This window comes from Pogoniulus pusillus, chromosome 16 (assembly GCF_015220805.1).
Source record: "Pogoniulus pusillus isolate bPogPus1 chromosome 16, bPogPus1.pri, whole genome shotgun sequence".
NCBI classification, from domain to species: Eukaryota; Metazoa; Chordata; class Aves; order Piciformes; family Lybiidae; genus Pogoniulus; species Pogoniulus pusillus.
Window position 1 is genome coordinate 11,804,393 of NC_087279.1, and position 15,224 is coordinate 11,819,616.

At 44.8% G+C, this 15,224-nt stretch overlaps 1 protein-coding gene across 4 annotated transcripts in view; it reads left to right on the forward strand.

Annotated features, from left to right (window-relative positions):
• The window catches only part of CACNA2D2 (calcium voltage-gated channel auxiliary subunit alpha2delta 2), a 217,850-nt gene that overhangs the window by 12,781 nt on the left and 189,845 nt on the right, over positions 1-15,224 (forward strand). For all 4 annotated transcript variants that reach the window (XM_064156505.1, XM_064156506.1, XM_064156508.1 and 1 more), the window contains exon 2: positions 11,084-11,165. In XM_064156505.1, coding sequence (XP_064012575.1) covers positions 11,084-11,165 — 82 coding nt within the window. The remainder of the gene's footprint in view (positions 1-11,083; positions 11,166-15,224) is intronic.

The window sequence follows — 15,224 nt, forward strand, 5'->3', positions numbered from 1 at the left end:
AGATGTTACCTGAGATAGCGTCTGAACGTTTCCTACTCCCTTTGTGTGTCTCAGAGGGAAATTCTAGAGGCCATTAAGCTGGGTAATTTACATGCTCCTTGAGCCTGTGCCTAGGGAAATATATTTCACAGGTAATTTCAAATCTCTTGGCATGTGGAAGAAGTCATTATTCTAAATAGAAAGGGGCTGGTGATGTCACGGGCCCCATTGAAAGGACCACATTAGAGACTGGGATTTTTCTCACTTGCAGAAAAGAATCTGAGGCATTCTATTCATTGGGTTTTGTGTGTGAGATGTTTTTAGATTTAATGTCGATACTCATTTTGAAAAAGCAGAAGAGAATTATCTTGTAATCTCAGGTTTCAGTTAGCTGTGAGCATATTGTGTGTCAGGGCTGGGAGGAGACCTGCTCTGGGATATCCATAGGTGCCTGAGTTTCCTGCTTTGCTGCTCAAATGCTGTCTTCCAGGGGCAAACACCAATTTGAGTGTCAGGAGGTTGATCTGCAGTTCTGACTTTGCTCCCCAAAGCCCGTCTGTATTCCAGCCTGCTGCTTCACCTTTGCAGCTCCATTATCTCCTCCTGAATAAAAACACCCAGAAAATATTTTCGTTGGCCATATTAGGAGGATTTGACCGCTTAATGTTGACAGATCCCTTCAAAACGATGTTTGATGGACTGTTGCACTATCTGTGCTTTAATTGTGATCGTGCAATGGTAAGTGCCATCATTGTGAAGCAAGGCTGTGGGTGCGTTGCTGTCTTAGTAGCTCAAGGCAGCTGGTGAGAAGAGGGACACATCTGTGCCTGGGCTCCAGCAGAGTTTTATAGTGACCCTTTTCTTTTGAAAGGGAAGACAGCTTGCTGCAGAGTGGTGGCTTCTTGCAGCAGAGCAAGCATCCTCCTTCCCTCTCTCCTCCAGGACAGGAGGCATATCTTTTCCAGTGTGAAAAGCTGGCCGGAGATGGAGAAACAGCCTGATGGAGCAATGTTCTGAGCATGGATAATAAAGCATGTGGTGCCTTCTGAATATTTCCAGTGTAGTTCAGTCACTTCCATTTCAATAGGCTTGTGTCCTTGTCAGAGGAAAGGCTGTATGTATGTGCTTTGCCCTGTGTTTGTCCGAGCTGGATGGGGAGGAAGAGGGAGGAGGTGACGTGTGAAAGCTGATGTTTTCATTGCTGTTGCTTAGTGCTCCGAGTGATGCAGAAGCACTGGGACAAAACCTAAATGGGCTTCATGTTTCTACTATCTCTGCCTTTGAGCATGTCTGGATGCCACCCTACAACAGGAGAGGTCTTGCAGACAGCTTTTAAATGTGTGTTACACAGTAGTGAGGTAATGGCATAAAATGCAGTAAACTTTTTTTCACTCCTTTCCACCCCCACCCCTCTTTTTTTTCTTTCATTGTTGAAAGGGACTAATACAATGAAGAGCTGCTGCAAATGAAGGCAACTGCATATGAAATAGCAGGGTTCTGGTTGTTTGGCTGGTGAGAGATGCAACGAGTGAGCATTACTAAGTGCTTTATAATAACAATGATTACAAAGCTCTCTTAGGAGCCAGGAATCTCTCAGGTAGGGGGGTGGTGGGGAGGGGAGTTGTTTAAGATGGGGGGATTTAACGAGATAGACATCTAGTGAGAGTGACAGTTTGAAAGCCCCTGAGGAGTGTTCCATATGATGCTGTGAGAGGCTACTCCAAAAACCCTAGGGGACTTGGATTAGCATGGTTAGAGACTGAAGTATAATGGCAACGGATGCCCCAAAATAGCTCTGGTAGCAGGAGGTCTTTGTGGCAGAGGTTAATGATTTCTTTTCTTGGTAAAGAGAGAAGTTGCAGGCACAAATACAGCTGACATCTGACTAGTCAGTAGTCCTCTGTCACACTCCATAACATGGCTTGTGTTTTGGTGAGCAGAGAAATCGTTGTGTGCCTAACCTGTCTGCAATCAGCTGAAATCCGCAGTGGGAAGGGCAGATGCTGAATGCAGTCCTCCAGTGCCCTGTGGCTGGTAAGAGTTCCCCAGTGTGCTGGGTTCAGCTTGGCCATGTTTGTGCTGTGCTGCAACTCTGCACAGCAGCCTGACTCTTCTGGCAGTAGGAGCCTTGTTGGGTGGAGCACATCATGTGAACAAGAGCATGTTGGGAAGCTCTCATCAGTGGCTCTAGTCAGCCCTTTATTTCCTGGTTGACAGGACAGCAGAATGTCTCTCCCTCACCCTTTCAACAGCACATTAGAGAAAAGAGAGGTGACCACAGTGTGTGTGTTCAGAACTCCTTTCCTGCCATCAAGACATGGCTGTCCTTTATCATGCGTTGCCTTGCATCTTGACCAGACTCTTTACCCAAATGACTTAAGGAAGGGGAGCTGTTTTGCTTTGTCCAGTGTCTTACCATTTGCTTAACCAGTGATACGGGGATATGAAGAATATGAAGTAGTAGTTGTCTCAAGATCCTCCACCAGTTCACATAGTTTTGGTGTTGTTCATCAATGAGCAAATCATAGTATCTAATCACAGAGCAGTTTGCTTATGCTTCAGATAGCAGTCTTCTGATGGCACAATGCAGAAACACTGCCTGGACTGCTGTCTTCTAGACATCTAACCTGATGTGCTCAAGTGACAGCTTCCCTATTTCTCTAGGCTGTGGAAAGAGTCCTTCCATCTCCAACCAAATGCACAGACCCTGCAAGGTGTGGCTATTTTGTCATCCGAGATGGCTCAGTCTTCCATTTGGTGATGAGGATTTACTGGAATGAACAAGAAGATGCAACAAGCTATCCTACTTATGTCTAGTTCCCAAGAGAGTCATGAATTATAGACAGAATAAACAAATAACCTGATATATCTGTCATTATATCATAAAGGACTTCAATAATTCATGCAGCTTGCAAAATCCTTAGTAAGACCTACCCTTTGCAACCTTATCTTTGCTATGGGGGATGGGATCTCCTCAGCCTTCACTCAGATTGCATCTGTAAAACAGAAGGAGCCAGTGAGGAGGCATGTTTTATCATAAAACTTCATCTGTATAATGGGTTGCAAAGCGCCGTGCACGAGTTATCAGCCATTGGGCTCTCAAGGGGTGCTGAAAATGACAAGTGATTGCACTGGGTGGAATTTATGCAGGTAGTGTGCCTCATAAAACTGACACCTATTCACTTATTTATTAATTCATTGTGTTTCAAGTCCAGATTTGTGACAGGCTGTGAGATCAGGAGCCCAGCTCTAATCCTGTGTGACAAGAGTACAAACCTGACGGAATCTGCAGGCTTCTCTCACTCCTGATGTGCATCAGCAAGTGTGCCATAGAAGTTTAGTTTCAAGATGTAAAATAAGAGCATCACCTTCAAAAAACCAGGAAGGCTAAGACATGAAGTTAGCTTTGGCTCTGGACAAAGCAGTTGGTTTAGGTAGCATGTTGATGGTATCAACCAGTACAGCTTCAGTAATGGTAGCCATTGCCTTTGGCTTATTCTGCTTGTGTAGCAGTCCTGGAGTTGTGTGCTGATGCCTTTGCTACCATCATACAAGAAGTTAAAGTTCCCACTTGTGGAACCATCCCTATAGAAGCAGAAAGAGCCTGTCTGGGTGTCCAGGCATAAATTCAAGAACTAAATTATTCCTGTTATAAGGCAATCAAAATTAGTTTTGCTTGATCAGTTGGCAAGTGGCTTGATTAGACTCCCTGTGTGGTAGTGGACTTCTTGCTGGACTTGTTCTATCTGCCAGTTGAAAATGGCAAACTAGTCTTCAGGTGCCTGGTTCTGCTTCTGATTACAGAAGTGTGAGTTGGTGGCAGTATGTTTGGGGATCTTTATATTGAGGTCCTGCCAAATGACCCTGTCCAAGTATCCATCACAGAAGGGCTGCATCCTTGAGTGATGGCCTGAAGGTGAAGACCATGCTGATAAGGATGTGAGGAACTCAGTGATGGGGTTCTTGGCTGGAAGTGCCTTCTGGGAAAGTGCTCTCCTCTGCTCCATAGTCTGCAGAAGACATTTGCTGTGGTTCCTTTGCTGTTTGTTCTTTTCACTGCTGTATCAAAGGGAGGCACATGCACATGTTTGATCAGGAGAATGCAGGGCCTGTGTGGGGCCTTTCACAACATTGCTGGGCAAATGCACCAGCTAACACAGTCAGTGGCTACTCCTTTCTCTTTCTGTAGGCAAATCATCCACCAACAGATTGCCATTTTTTTCAGACCTAGTCTTAGGCTTTAAATTATTCACTGAATTGTCATTTGACCTCCATCTCCTCTGCATATTAAATACTCCAGAACAGCCTTTTGTAAAGTTTGAAATTCAAGGTGTTTTGGCTGGACGTGTAGCTCTCAAAGGATGGTTGTAGTACTGGGAGGAGCTTTCAAGTGGGGTCCTGCAGGGATCTGCCCTGGACCTACTTTTGTTGAATGCTTTCATTAATAACTTAGGCAACGGAATGGGAAATATGCTTATAAAATTTGCAGGTGACACTGAGCTAGGAGGGGATGGCTGTGCTTTGCCAGGCGTTAGCAGAATTCCAAGTGATCTGGAGAAATTGGATGGTGAGACAGATAGCAGCAAAGCAAAAGTCAGTGAAAACAAAGGTAAAGTGCTGCATTTAGCAGGGAGAAATTAAATGTGCAAAGACAGAATAAAGAATATCTGCCTGGGTAGCAGTGTGGCAGAAAAGATCTTGAGAATCACTGCGGATGGCAAATGTTGAATCAGTGAAGTGCTGTCGCAATCAGAAGGGCACATTTATTCTGCAGTGAACAGTAGTTTCTTGCACAGGACTGAGGAGGTGATGTGTTCCTCCTCGTACAACACTGTGTTTGACTTCTCTACCTGATCTGACTCTTTGGCATGATGTAGGCAGCTTTAGAAAATCCAGAGATGAGCAACAAAAAGGACAAAGTGTTTAGGAAACAATGTAAAAGAGGGAAAACTGGGTAGAAAAAGATTTTGTAATAGAAAAATAAAGACTTGAAGGCAAAGGTGCAACAGAATAATGGAATAATGATTTTCCAGTTCCTAGGAGCTTGAGAAATTTTCTCTGTCTGCTGTAAGTGGGATAAGTGAGAAGAAGGAGGTGAGATTTAGCATGGGTAAGAAGGGAGCTTTTTCACCACATGGTGAAAAGTGGAACTGTAGAAAGGTACTGTGAGGATCTCGGGTTCACCTTTAGTGGGGAATATAAAGAATAGATTGGACAATACTTCATGCAGAGGGTTCAGGTGTCCAGATGTCTCAATACAACAAATGGTGGAAGAGTAGTTCCTGAAGCCCTTGCCATCCCACATGTCTGACTGACTGAGCACCTAATGCTGCTTCTATTTCTGTGTGGAGTTAGGTCTTACGTGGTTAAAGCTTCTGTATTTGAATAGAGAAATCGTATTTAAGAAGCAGTTCTCCTATTGCCCTAAGTAATATTGATGTCAGGGTGCTGATTACTTTTGGTTTTCCCACAGGTACCTGTAAGAATATTAGTCCTCAAGAACTGGTAATGAAACACATTTTTTTGGTATAATCATCAGATTATTTCCCCCTCACTTTTCCCCAGTTCTGTCTATCCTGCAGTTTGAGAAAACTCCCCAGTTACCCTTTATACTGTATAATAACACTTGTTGGGACATCAAACTGAGATCAGGATGGATCTGGTAGAAAGTTTGGCACTTTTTTTTACTCTTTTATGAGCCATACTCTTCTGCAAAAAATGGTGAAGATGAAGCAGTCATAAGTTAGGGCAGAGAAATAGTGTTTTAATCAAGGACAGCAAAGTAATTTGATGAGAGAGCTGAATACAGAACACACATTCCCAGTATCTTTCCCCTTCATGTTTTTTGGGACATAGTTTTACTATCCATTTGTCCCTTTCCCCCTATAATAATGTCAAAGATGCTTTCTTCTTATAGGGAAGACCAGATGGTAGAGGTGAATAATGTCTTGACAAATATTAAGAAAAGACTAGTCCAGCAGGCAAATTCTTCCCACCCCTCCTGTATATAAACACCTGTGCACATAGCTTAAAAAGAAGTCAAACAGTGACAATGTGGGAGGCTTGATAATGTCTGGAAGCACAGTCAATAAGTTATTTGGTTATTTTGAAGGAAATAGGTGCTCTTTGGGAGTCATATCTTCTGGAGGGGGGAGTAACTTGTTTTTCCTTGATGGGTAAATATTGGCTCACATGGAGGCTTACAGCCTAGAGGTGTAAGAAATTAAGAGAATGGACAGGGTATTACTAGCATGGACACACACACACGTGAGCGTGTACTGACACATGCTGTTGCAGTTATAAAGGGTTAAGCGTCTTGAAGGAATAAGCCAATTAGAAGAAGTTCCTGCACAGCAAAAATTAGACAACACAGTAATTAATAACCTTATTAAATAGCAATATTTGGGCACCGAACCAAAGCCTATGAATCAGAGTGAAGCATTCTTGGCTGAGTGCGCTGCGTGAAGTGTAGACACTTGTACAAAACATCCTCTGTGTAGGACCCAAGGAGCTTTTGGGCAGTGTATCTGCTCAGCAAGTAGTTTTTCCTCTTGTTCATGTTTGCTTGAATCTTTTAATTTTTTTGGCCAGGAAAACAGCAAGAGAAAAGGACTGAGTCCCCTGTTGCTTCTTAACATGCTCTCTTGCTCACAGCCAAACAAGCACTCTTCTAAGGTTGCTTTAAAAAGTATCTTCAAGCAGAAAACTAATTTCCTTTCTTCTTACTTCTCCTTATTCCATTCTTTGGAGAGGTTGCTTGTAATAAGGCTTGCATTCATTAGCAGTTTGTGTACCTGGCTTACCGGCCCTTAGGTTAGACGTGAAGAGGTGTGACTGCAGTCCGTGAAGGGTCTGTCCAATGTATTCTGTGCTGCCAAGGGCCAGAGAGACCCTGGGCTGAGCTGCAGTGGTATGTCCTTGTGATGCTGGCCAGAGGCTGTCAGTGCATGACTTGCATTGGTGGCTTGTCTGTGAATGTCTTCAGCTTCTGTAATGGAAGACCAGGACTCCAGACTGTTGTGTGCACAAGCGTGGGAGGGTGTGGGCCAGGGACAGCCTGTCTCCTGAATTCTGGGCAATTCTCATTTTCTTCTCATGCCACACAGCTGGAGCAGTGGTGCAGCCTCACAAACCAATGTGAACATGATCAGGAGTCTGCCACTGCTTGGGTCATCTAAAGAATGGAATGTGCCCTAGCCCTGATTTAGGGTTGTTGTGACAGTGGCAGGGCAGAGGTGTCTAGTGTCTGGGACTGGGACAAGCAAGACACTGGCCCTGACTGCAGCAGCACTGATTTATCTCCTGATGTGCTGCTGCTTGTCACAGTAAATATTTTTGAAGCTCTGCTGTGCTTTTTTTTTTTTAAGCCTATTCTATCTCATCTTTAAGAAGAATCAAATATGCAAATTCTAAAATCAATTAGCACTTTTGTGGTTTTCTGTGGAGAGGCAGTGATAAATGGGGCTGCGTTTTCAGAAATCACTCATGTCTCTTGTTCAACGTTGCAAAGGAGGATGTAGATTATATAGAGGAAGGGAACAAAACCATTTCTTTTGGTGCAGGAGGGGTTTTTTTTAATGTATATCTTGAATGGTTGTTATTATGTCTATGATAGTTGTAGAGTTGTTAGGTTGGAAGAGTCCTATGGAGATTCCCTAGGAAAGGCAGAGCTGGCTGAGATGATGGGCATCACTGAGGTGTGCTGTGCATGCCACTGCTAAAGAGGGGATGGGGGTGGCAGGGCTACCAGGCCCTTTGCGTGTTGTTCCTGTAAGCACAGAGCTACTGAGTTCAATACTTGAGCTCAGAGGTTTTCTCCTTGCCCACGTTTGATTCACTGCAGAGCACGTGGAAGTGGTAGATGGCTCATGAAGGGAAGCTGATGGCTTTCTGTGGGCAGTGCTGCATCGGTGCTAGTGGCTTCCCAGTTGGTGCATCAGCTGTTTCCTTTATGCTTTATTTGTAAATGCCACTTCACAAGAGCGGTAGGGGGGCACTCCAGGCTGCGTGTTTTGAGGAGTTATTGCTCCTCAAGCCCTGTAGTACCACCTGAGGCATGCAGTAATGGTCCAGGAATGCAATGACTGTCATGTCTTACTGCTTACAGCTTCCATAGGAGACACACTTCAGAGAGACATCTGCATGATCATAATCAGGCTGTTGGTTTCTTTATCCTTCTCATCCTTCCTGTGGTTATCTTAACATAAAATTTTAAGTGCACCAGTCATGGAAGAGAAATGAGGAAAAATGACAGCTGAGACAGAATAATAATGGGGTTTATATATGCTTTTTCATTTTATTTCAGTGGTCACTTTCAACCCAGCATACAGCAAGTGTGAGGAAACCTCCAAATTCTGTGATGTGGCCTACACAGAAGACTTCAGGTCATGGACCAGGACTAGAGGGACAAAGTGATGGGGGTCAGATACACACGAGGGCTTTTGCCAGTGTTGTGGTATGGGTAAGGGAAACACTAGTTGTGAAAAGGAGTTTTTGCTGTCATTGGCAAATGCTCTTGTGTGGCCATGATACACACACACAAAAAGAAGCTGCTTCTGCTACTATGTTCTTTTAATCTAGAAACGTGGTGTCAGCTATGCAGAAATCCTCTCCTGCCTTTTTTGATAGTGTAATACACCTTTTTTTTTTCCTGTAGTGGTATCTAAAGCTTGTACTACAAGGCTTAGCTGGACTTGTTGGGAAATTGCTGGTCTGTAAGGTTGAGAGCCAGGTGCCTAAGGCTGCACAGTTAGAGGGAATTGCAGTCTTTCTCATGAATGAAAAATCCAGCCTGTGTTTTTCCCCCTGAAATAGTAGTACTTCTTGGGGAGGAGGCAGGGGGTGGAATAAGTGGAATTTTTTTCAAGAAAATTTTAAACAAATCTGCTGACTACATTTAAATTAATTTAAAGTCCCAGCCCAGCTGAGCTCTCAGTGTCTCTTTTGCATACAGCAACAGGGTGATGCCGATGCCTCTGTCTTCCTCTGTATCTAATCCTCTGTGAAGGCTTGGCCATATGTGACACTTATGTGGATATGAGCAGTTGTTATTTTTGATGGATATGGCTCAAGATGGACAGTAATTTTCCTTTGAGGTGGTGGTGTAGGTGTTCCTGGAGGGAGCTGACACAGGCAGGTGTCACTGAAATCAAAGCTCTTGCACAGAACTGGAAGTTAAGGAAAGATGTCAGCTCCGTAAGTCCTCAGCAGGGTTTCTTGGACTTGTGGCTGAGTATGAGCATATAATTGATACTTTTCCACTTCACTGGACCAACTGGAGGAGGGGGAGAAAAGTAAATTTAGGTTTGGTGTTTCATGGCATGATTTAAAATTAAGTATTTTTTGGTGAAAAATACTTCAGAAGATTTCTGGACAACCTGAATATATCTTTGATAAAAAATAAATGTTTGACTAAACAAGGAAAAGGGGGGAAAAATCAAACCCAACCAACTTAAGCTCCCTTCAGCTTTGTTTGTGACCTGCCATCTTTACAATGTCAGCCCCCCTGAAGGCTTTTGCTTTCTCTTCTTTGGCAGAAGTGTGTGTGTGCAGATTGCCTTCACCCACCTCCTTCCCTGGATCTCCCCTCCTCCCCAGCCAGGCTCCCAGGGCAGAAATGTGGGAAATAACATCAGTTACAGTGGAAAACTGGGCAGATTTGACACGTGCAATTAAATCTTGTTTTCATGCACAGCCTTGTATGCTGTTAACTGGTGTGGATTTTGCCTGTGTGAGTAACACAAGTCTGTCTGACAGGCTTTCTCTGTGTCTCCACTCATTCCCTCCCTCCTCAGCAACGCTTCAGCTCTGTTCTGCCCTTCATCTTGAACATATTTCTGCTTGGGTGTTTCTGACCAGCTTTTGGGCCCTGCTGGATAATTCAGGGTCCTCTGTGGTCTTGGTTCTCAGTGGGGTTTCTTTGCTCCTCCATCTCTGGGAGAGCCTCTTAAGTGGCCTTGTGGGTGGGTGGTGGAGGGGTGGTATGTGTGGGCTGCCTGGGGAACGTCTCTTTGCATGAAGAATGATTTCATCTGATGAACCTAACCAAAATCTCCAAGCTGATCTGCTCCCTCCCACCATCACTTTGCCATGCTGCTGGCCTTACCTTCTGCTCCTTGCGCTCCTTGCCTCCTTTCTCTGGTGTAGCACTGAGAGATGGATGTTGCTGTGACAAGAGCACTGATGGCTGTGCCCAGTGGTGCAGAGGCAATCGAGTGTTGGTTTTCCAGGTCAGATGGGAGATTTGACATTTGCGTGACCAGCGGCTGCAGTCAGGAAATCTCATTAAAAGGAGGAGAGCTATCAAGTTCTGTGGATTTAGCAGAGGGGCTTTTGTTGTTGTTTTTAACTTGGTGTTATTGCTCTGAGCAGAAATCTGTGTGGCTGAATCTATTAGAGGGTGTCGTGCCTGTGGGAAGGATTGGCAGCCAGCTCCCTTGCTGTTTGGGGATCAGGATGAAGCAGATGCCATGTGGCACCTCCTGGCTTTTTCTGTTGCCCTAGAAGGCAGCTCTACCCACAGTGGACCTGGCAGAATTGGTACCTAGCTTGGGTTGGGCTTAGCTAAAGGTGTGAAGCAGCCAAGTCCTTGGGCGCTTTATGTACCATGCCTGGCACTTGGCTCTGGCCCAGGTCTCCTGTTGAGCTGCAGTGACAATCCATTGCTGCAGTGGGACAGATGCTGTCCTGCCATGGCCACAGAGCCCTGATGAAGCTGTGAGCTGCTTTCTTAACCCCATGGCACTTCAGCCTTGTTATTCACTCTTGGCTTAAATAATTACCTACCGCAGCTGTTTATATAACAGGAAAAAACTCTGCAGTTTATTGTATTTCCCCCCCTCCTCCTTTCCTCTCTGTGGTGCCTTCTGCCTAAATTTTGAGGTGTTGAAATTTTTATCCTACCCCAGCTGTGATTCTCCAAGCCACATGTTCTTGGTATTCTGCCTGCAACCAGTGCTGCAGAAAGAGCAGTTAACTCAGCTGAGGGCACTGATTCCTCCCTCTGCCTTCAATCACCTTGCTTATCTGCTAAGTGTCAGGGCTCTGACTCTTTCTCTCTTTCTTTCTCTCCCTTTCTCTTTCTCCCTGTCTCTGTCTCTTGCAGTATGCAGTACTGGGCCAGGAGGCTGGAGCAGGAGATTGATGGAGTGATGAGGATATTTGGTGGAGTCCAGCAGCTCAGAGGGGTAAGCTGTCTGTCTTTTGCCTGTGCTGCCTTCCTTGTGGCAATGAATGTTTTCATCTGCAGAAATCACCTGTGTGAATACTTGGAATAAGTCACCCTTTTGGCTCACTCCATGTGCAGGGTCATGGCTGGCTGTGTTTCTGGTTGCTGGGCAGTTTGATGCATATCCAGGGCGTGGGAGTGAGTGTGTTTTGTATCTGTCTGCCTCTCCGGCTGCATGTCGTTACTATCTAAGCATGTACCTGGGGGGGGTTTCCCTGTATGAAGCCCAAAATGCATCTTAAATCCAACTAACCTTTCCTCCAGGGACTGAAAGTGGTTTAATTTGCGTTTCAATTTTGAACTTCTGTTGACAAAGCAGGAAGCATTCAAAGGCTAATTTGACTGGCCCTTGGAAGCTCTGTGTTTTTAAACATAGATTGCAGGTAAAGCTGTAGTTCATTTGGCTTCTGTTGCTAAGTGCCACAAAACCCTGTTACTGGTGCTGGTATCTCCCTCCTGCTCCCTGACTTACACTGGGGACAGGGTACAGCAGGCTGCAGAAGCCAGACCTCCTCTTTTCCTGGCCTCTGTGCTCTGGATTGGGTTAGGGCAGTTACAGAAAGGCTATGGTTTATTAGGTTTGTGGATCAAAGTGTCTTTAAGACCCTCTCTGTTGCCCCTTCCCAGCACTTTCATGCTGACCAGCTGTTTTGAAATTGAATAATGTGAAATTAGGGATGTGGTTTTAATCTAAACAAAATGGGTTTCTCTAGCATAAATTTGTTGCCCTCCCAAAAAAGTATGGGGTATATTTGTGTGTTCTTGTGGCAATGGCATATTCTTCTCAGACACCAATGATTCGTGGCCCCTCTTACTTTCATACACTGAGCTTCAACAGAATTGTTCATGTTTTATACCCTTGGTTGTAACCCATTGTTTAAACACAAAAGTTCCACTATTTTCTTTTAAGTGCATTTTAAAATGAACTTAACTGAAGGCTTGCAAAACTCTTCCTATTTCACCCATTCATTTGTGTCCATGTTTGAACTCCAGACTGCTGTATCTGGGCTTTGCTTGCATTCATTTTAGCTGAACTTCAGCTGAGTTGATGGGAACTTCATGTGCAGCATGAAAAGCAAGTGCACCACTTTGGTTTTAACTGGTGTTTTTGATGGTACCTGTGCATTTGTGCAATGCCCTTGACTCCTATTGGCCAGTCAATCAATTACAGGTAAGAGAGCTTCCCTTTTCTTCTGTTTTAATTCTTTGATAGGCCATGGTGCATCACTTTATTGGATTTAAACCAGATCAACTGACTACAGAGGGACTGAAGTGGCTTCCTGAAATTGTTTTGGAACCTTCTTGTGAAGGGAGGGGGCTGTGCATAATTGCCTGGTGAATGCATAAGCCAAGAAATGAGCTACTGAAAATTCTAGCGTGGAGCCACTGGAACACTAGAAGGGCTAGTAGAGACTGTGGATCTCCAGTGGGTAACTGAGGATGTGGAATTCAGATTTGATTCATCAATGCACTATTAAGTGAGTGATGCTTAGAGATCGCATCACCTGCCAGTGCAAACTAGCACGGCTTCACTGCTCAGCAACAGCACAAAGTGCTCCATCCTGAACAACTCCCAGGGAGTCCTCTTACCCACCAGTGGCAGACAGGTTTATCTGGGCTGCAGTATGGGAGCTGTTTGATGTCTTCAGCAGTAATGTAACCCATTATGAGACATGAATCCATATTTTGCTGCTACTACACCTGAAACTTAGGTGGCAACTAATTCTTAAGGTTGAGACTCAGTCCATGAAGTCCTTCTGGTAAAGGGCATGGTTGGACTTTGTAGCTTACCTTCCTCCATTGTTGCAACCAGGATGCATTATGTTGGTGTCTAGTACCAACCTGCAGAGCTGCAATGCACCCTGACACAAAGTGGGTAGGCTCAGGGGAGAAAGGAAAGGTGTTGCTTGAGGAGTGAGAGCTGAAATATCCATCCAGCTGGGAGCTAAACCCACCCACTGGAATTTCTCAGGAAGGTTTGTTAATAAGCAAGAATACATCTATGTGGAGCTAGAAGGATAAGTAAAAATGGGGCAAGCAGAGCCTTTTTTTGCCAAAACTTGGTGATGTTCCTTTGAGTTGCCTTTGTTAGCCTGGGACATTCAAAGTCTCTTCAAAAGGGAGCTTCTGGTACACAGTGCGTAGGGAGTGGTATTAGAAGTAGGGGGAAAGTGCTTCGGTGTTACTGAAGACAAATCTGATCTTTCTGAACTCAGGGGGGGTCTGCCATGCAGTGGTGGTCCCACTGCCAGCAATTAAGGATCTGTGAAGCCTGTAAGCAGGAGGAGTGGTGCCATGCCAGAAGTGGATCTTCCTTTTCCATTTCAGGCCTGACCATCATAGTGACAGACCAGGAAATAAGAATTGCAATATCCTTCTCTGAGGTTTCTCAGGTTTGCTTACCAGTATTTTCTTTCTTGGGTTGCTATGAAAGGATGTGGACCTGTTCTTTGGTTATTGACCACTCTTGTGGCATATGAGGCATGAAATTTATTGTCAAAAATGTAGTGTCCAGGAACATAACAGTGCTGAATATTTTATCTTGCTGGAGCACTGCCCACTCAGCAGGGAGGCTTATTTTAACTCTTCAGTCATTTCCTAGAGTTGGATGACTGAATGGCAGCTGCCCTTGCTTTCCTCCTCTGCTGCTAGGTGAACAGGCAGTCATCTCCTATGCTGCCCCTGGGGCAGTTATCCAAGCTTACGCCATTCAGATGCTTCTTTCTGCACACGGACCAGTTTTCTTCAGCAACTGCAAAGAGTGAGAACCTCCAAGATAAAAAGGGGCTAGAGGCTCTCATTTTGCTCACTTCTCTCCTGAAGCCCAGACTATGGAAGCACTGAAGTACAAATGTCTGTGTTGATCAGGCTGACTATGATGGAGTTGTCCATTTATCTGAACGCTGTAGCCTTGGGGCTGTAGGGAGGACCTTGCTGAGTTGATTTACTGACCAGGTCAGTGTTCAGCCCTCTGCATGCTTGTACAGGCTGGACATTGCTCCCAGCACGCCTCAAATCCCAGCTCTCAGAGATTGTTGCTTATTTAACTCCAGTGATACACAGAACTCTACCGTGCTAGCTGAAAAGGTTGAAATTCTTTAAACAATTATTTATATAGAAATAGAATTGGAATTGGAGTAGATGATCTTGGGCTGGACTAGATGATGATCTCTGGAGGTACCTTCCAACCTCTACCATTCTGTGAATATTGCACTGAAAACCCAACTCTGACTTCCATTCTTTCTCTGTTAGTGACCTTCTTTGTGGCTGTGGTGAACTCTTCATTGCTTTGTACGGGAAAAAAAAGTTTGGTTTTGACATTTCCTAAGCCACAATAAATTTCTGTTACAGTGTTCTGGCATGCAAAAAAGTTGATGTATCTAGTTGGAAGTGGATGAATTTGTTCTGTTTCTAGCCTAGATGGTTTCTTTATCTTGCTAAGTATATTCTAAGGTAGAGTGTGTGCTTCAGATATTTCCCATGCTGGTGCAGCCTTGTCCCAACCTACCAGTGCCCTGCTGTGCTGGTGCTCACAGTGGGACTGACAGCAACAGAGCCTTGTGTGCTGCTGGGTTTTGTGCCTCACTGAGCAGCTCCCCTGAATGTTGTGTTAAATTCCTTTGCTGGATATCGAGGCTAAGGCTCCAAGTCTTCTGGCTTCTTACCTAAATTGTGTTTGATCCTGTCTCCTGAGGTGAGCAGCTAGCTGGTTAGACCATCTCCTCCTCTAGTACCTTTTGTCTGTGACTAGTGGGTTTGTTTCTTTGTAGGCAATTATTGTGGAAGCCAAAGGCTTCAGAATGAGATGGGTGAAAGCTAAGTGATGTAAGTGCTGGGCATCCTTTTTCTGCACTGTATTCCTGTCTGCTCGTCTCCCTGATTGTTTTCCCAAGGAATGCTCCGGCAGCAGGGATGAGGACTCTCCCCAAGACACTGCACAGTGGCAATGCAGCCTTGCCCTGTTCAGCAGATGGGTGTTAGCAAGGGGCCTCCTAAAAGGTTTGTCCCCATCTTTCTT